This window comes from Pseudonaja textilis, chromosome Z (genome assembly GCF_049901715.1).
Source record: "Pseudonaja textilis isolate UNSWEBS1 chromosome Z, rPseTex1.2, whole genome shotgun sequence".
Taxonomy (NCBI): Eukaryota; Metazoa; Chordata; class Lepidosauria; order Squamata; family Elapidae; genus Pseudonaja; species Pseudonaja textilis.
The window spans coordinates 60,926,426-60,930,692 of record NC_142008.1 but is presented as its reverse complement, the minus strand read 5'-3'; the positions used below and the strand labels follow the sequence as shown (position 1 = coordinate 60,930,692).

The 4,267-nt window shown below is 37.4% G+C and overlaps 1 protein-coding gene across 1 annotated transcript; it reads left to right on the top strand.

Moving 5' to 3' along the window:
- Nucleotides 1-3,010: 3,010 nt before the first annotated feature.
- Nucleotides 3,011-3,622, top strand: LOC148124035 (centromere protein W-like). Its single transcript, XM_087915449.1, has one exon. The coding sequence runs from the start codon at nucleotides 3,107-3,109 to the stop codon at nucleotides 3,335-3,337; it is 231 nt and encodes a 76-aa protein (XP_087771575.1). The 5' UTR covers nucleotides 3,011-3,106; the 3' UTR covers nucleotides 3,338-3,622.
- Nucleotides 3,623-4,267: the final 645 nt, after the last annotated feature.

The window sequence follows — 4,267 nt, the reverse complement described above, 5'->3', positions numbered from 1 at the left end:
GCGGCTAGGATTGTATTTGCTAAAAACTGGAAAAATGAGAAAATACCATCACAGGAGGAAATCATTAAGAAAATATTGGAATGTGCTGAAATGAGTAGATTGACATTTGAAATTAGAGAACAAGAGGATAAAGAATTTTATAAAATTTGGGATCTTTTCTTTCAATGATTAGATAATAAAATACAGTAATAAAATATGTAGATTTTTGGAAAATAATAAATATATAAAGATGTACTTCTTTCTTATTATATCTACAAAATGATTTTAGGACAGATTTGGGGTGATAATATGAACTGTTATAAAATAAACTAAGTAAACTATGATTATCTTGTAAAACATGAATGAATAAAAGTATAGTCAAATGATTGATTAATAATGATACTAAGGTATTTAATTTTTGATTGAAAATATGAGATTATATTCAATGTAATTGTAATTGAAGACTATGAAATGGAAGCACAAAACAATTTGTAAACTAACTGGCACACTGTATGTACACATATGGAAAATAGCTTGATGTTTTTATGTTTTGTTTGTTTATGTTTGTTTTTAAAAACCAATAAAAATTTTTTAAAAAAAGACTGAACAGCCATTTCTCTGACTTGGGTTTTCCCCCAAGGTCCCTTCTAAGTGTTATTTTGTTATTCTGACACCTTTCCCAGGACCTCTACTCAGAGTTTGGCATCTTCAGTTTTCCTTCCTGAACAGGGGTTTGGACTAGAACATCTCCGAAGTCCCTTTCAACTCTTAAACATGCATGTATTTATGCTCTGGACTATAGATATTGTATGCATATATTGTAAACCCTGAAAAATACATGGGCAAGGAAAGGCAGTAAAATCACACTAGATGTAGGGACAGTGTAAAATATTAATATATGATAAATAATGGAACAATTAAAAATAATGGTACAGTTTTCTTCTCTTTCCCTATTTCTCTCTTTCTTTCTTTCTTTCTTTCTTTCTTTCTTTCTTTCTTTCTTTCTTTCTTTCTTTCTTTCTTTCTTTTTTCTTTCTTTCTTTCTTTCCTTCCTTCCTTCCTCCCTCCCTCCCTCCCTTCCTTCCTCTTTCTTTTTCTTTGTTTCTTTTTCTTTCTTGCTTGCTTTTTTTCTTTCTCTCCCTTCCTCTTTCTTTCTTGTTCTTTTCTGCTCTTTCTTTTCTTCTCTCTCTCTCTCTCACACACACACACACACCACACACTCTCTCCCTTCTTATTTTTCTCTCTTTCTTTCTTTCTTTCTTTCTTTCTTTCTTTTTCTTTCTTTCTCCCTCTTTCTTTCTTTTCCTTCCTTCCTTCCTTCCTTCCTTCCTTCCTTCCTTCCTTCCTTCCTTCCTTCCTTCCTTCCTTCCTTCCTTCCTTCTGTCTCTCTCACAAACTGCTCCTGCTGCCGCTAGGGGGTGAAAGAGTGGCAGCAATTCTCAATCCTGTTTCTTGCCCTGTGCCTGCTGCTGCTACTCTTTTGGGGAGGCAGGGCTGTGCGTGTGAACCGCCGCCACCCTCTCACCTCCAGCAGTGGCAGGAGCAGCAGGAAGGGCAGCGTTTGCTGGCTGGGAGGTCAACTGCCCCATGTCCAAGCTGGACAGCATGCTGAAACCTTGAAGAGCAAGGGGAGCAGAGCTGCCAACCCGAATGGGTGGGTGGGGGCTTTCCTTCCTTCCCCGCCCGAGCAGGTTTCTTGCACCATGTGATTGGGAGAGCGCCGCATGGTAGCTCAGTCAGCCAGCCAAGCGTGGGCAGTGGGAGAGTCTCAGCAATGTCAGGGAATGGTGGGGGGGGGTAGCACATCTCGCAGGCTTACCTGTGAACAGTCAGATCAGGGCTGCTCAGTTGGGGCACAGGCACCACATGGTCCCCGGCGTGCCACATAGGAGGTCAGGAGTGACTGGGTGGGGCAAGCATCAGGTGGGTGGGGTGAGCGAGCATTGGGCGGCCAGGGCAAATGAGCAAGTGGCAACCGGGCAACTGGGTCGGAGGCGTGGCCAGCCAGAAGTTACTACCAGTTCAACAAACCATGCCAAATCTTTGCTTCCAGTTCACGTGAACTGGTGTGAACTGGCTGCATACCACTACTGGCTTGGGCCCAGAATTGTTGCTGATCATATATGATTGGAATATCTGATTATCTTAAAAATATGTGGCTGTAATCCTAAATCTTCTTACCAGATCATAAGCTCCATAGATCTTAAATATTTATAACTGTATTGATAGGGCTGCAGTCCTACAAAATACAATGTAACTTTTTAGAATAGATATAAATTCAAGTTACATAACTCAAATTTTTTTCATTCAATCTCATTTGACTTCTACAATATTCTTGCCTTTGATCTGTTCCAAAGGAGAATGTATTTAGTGCTGTGTATCACTGGATTTTAAACTGATCAGCAGCAATTTATAGATGATTTATATTTTACATTTAAGCATAGCATATTAACCAAGAATATATTTCACTGGAAACAATTATTATGTGCCTAGTGCTTGCATAATTTATGATGGCAAATGGAGTAGGTGTTAATGTGCTAATTTGTGCTACAATAATTGTAGCAGTGAATTCAATTATAAATGTAAGAAAGATTTCCAATATGTATTCATAACATGACTGATAAAAGGATGGATTTCTAAACTTTTGCAGGTTCTTTTGTTGGGTGAATGTAATGTTTTAATAAAGAGGTGGCATTTTTAAAATATGTGAATAACCAGATTAGCCCAAAAGTAATTTATTCTTTGATTTGGTTATGTTATCAAAAAAGTTGACAAGAGAAATATTTGCATGTTAGATATTATGGCTTTCAACTCCCTTGCCTAACAGTCAGCTATAATGGGACTTCTGCTACAATATCATTTACATGATTGGAAAATCCTCATTTCATTATATTAAATAAATTAGTCTAACAACAATCACTGCTTATTTACCAATCGCTCCAAGGAGAAAGTAGGCGGGTTGATGCATCAGCCGCTCCTGTGATGTAATGGCGCACGGCGGCAGATTTGAACTTCTACGGCGCAAGCGCGTTCGATTCGTTTGGGGAGTGTTTTTTGGGGTGAGCCATTCTCCGGATATTCGCTGACTCCGACATTAGTCCCGAGGAAAGGTTACGGCACCGCTGCCATGAAGCGCACCGTGCCACGAAGCACTCTGAAGAACCTGGTGAAGAAGCACAAGCCCCAGCTGCGTTTGGGCGGCAATACCGACTTACTGGTACATTTGAACTTCTTGTTGTTCCTGTTTCGGTTAGCAGAAGAAGCCAGGACCAAGGCTATTGAAGAAAAGAGTAAAATAATTAAATATGAACATGTTGTCTCTTCGGCAAAGATAATTTTAAAGAAGAGTCGAGGCTAACAGAAAGAAGAGTTCTTAAATTCACTACATTCGCAGGGTCTTATACATGATGCAATTTAGATATTTGTGTTTTGTATTTTCTTTCTTTCCCTTTTTTGCATTAGAAATAAATCTCAATTCAATGTAGTCTTTGAAGAAATTTAGTAAATGAATTAGTAAAGTCAACATCAGTGACTGAAATAGTTTTAATATTTATTATAAAATATTTCTTCTTTTTGTAATGATTATATAAGATGCCTTATTTGAGATCTTTAAACATAATTTTAATTGGTAGTCAATATGTATTCCTACAAAATAAAATAAAAAAATAAAAAAAAAACAATCACTGCTTATTTAATGGGCTATGTCTGTCTTTTGAACACATTATGCAAACACCAATTTCTTTAAGAAATCCATAGTGCTAAGAAAGGCCAAAGGAAACAAAAAAAAGAACAACCAGCAGGAAGGATGGACTTGACCTTAGTGGAAATAAGCATGCTTTTTGGAGATTTGAAGGGCCAGATATCCTGGAGGTCTGTCTGCCCTGATTGCTAAAAGTTGGCATTGCCTTGAGGACAGTGGTGTATTAGTGATGATCCTAATGAATAATCTGTACATTTATTTCTAGGTGTATTTTCCTGTCCACAGAGTAATATATAACTAAGATATTGTTGAATAGAGATGTTTAAGATGTATGTGAATGCAATGTCTAAATATAATGAACATTTAACAAAAAGTTGTTTTGTGCAGTGGCTTAAAACAGTGTCCAACATTAAATATGAATACTGTATGGATATTAAAGTCTTTGATCAGCTATAGGAAAGGGTGTGTGCCCATTCATTTCTGATTTTACCATCAATGAGAAAAAAATGAAAGTCATTTGCTTGTGACAAAACCATGAATCAGTATGAAACAACTGAAGAGTCTTTTAAAAATCACTTTATTGCTTAG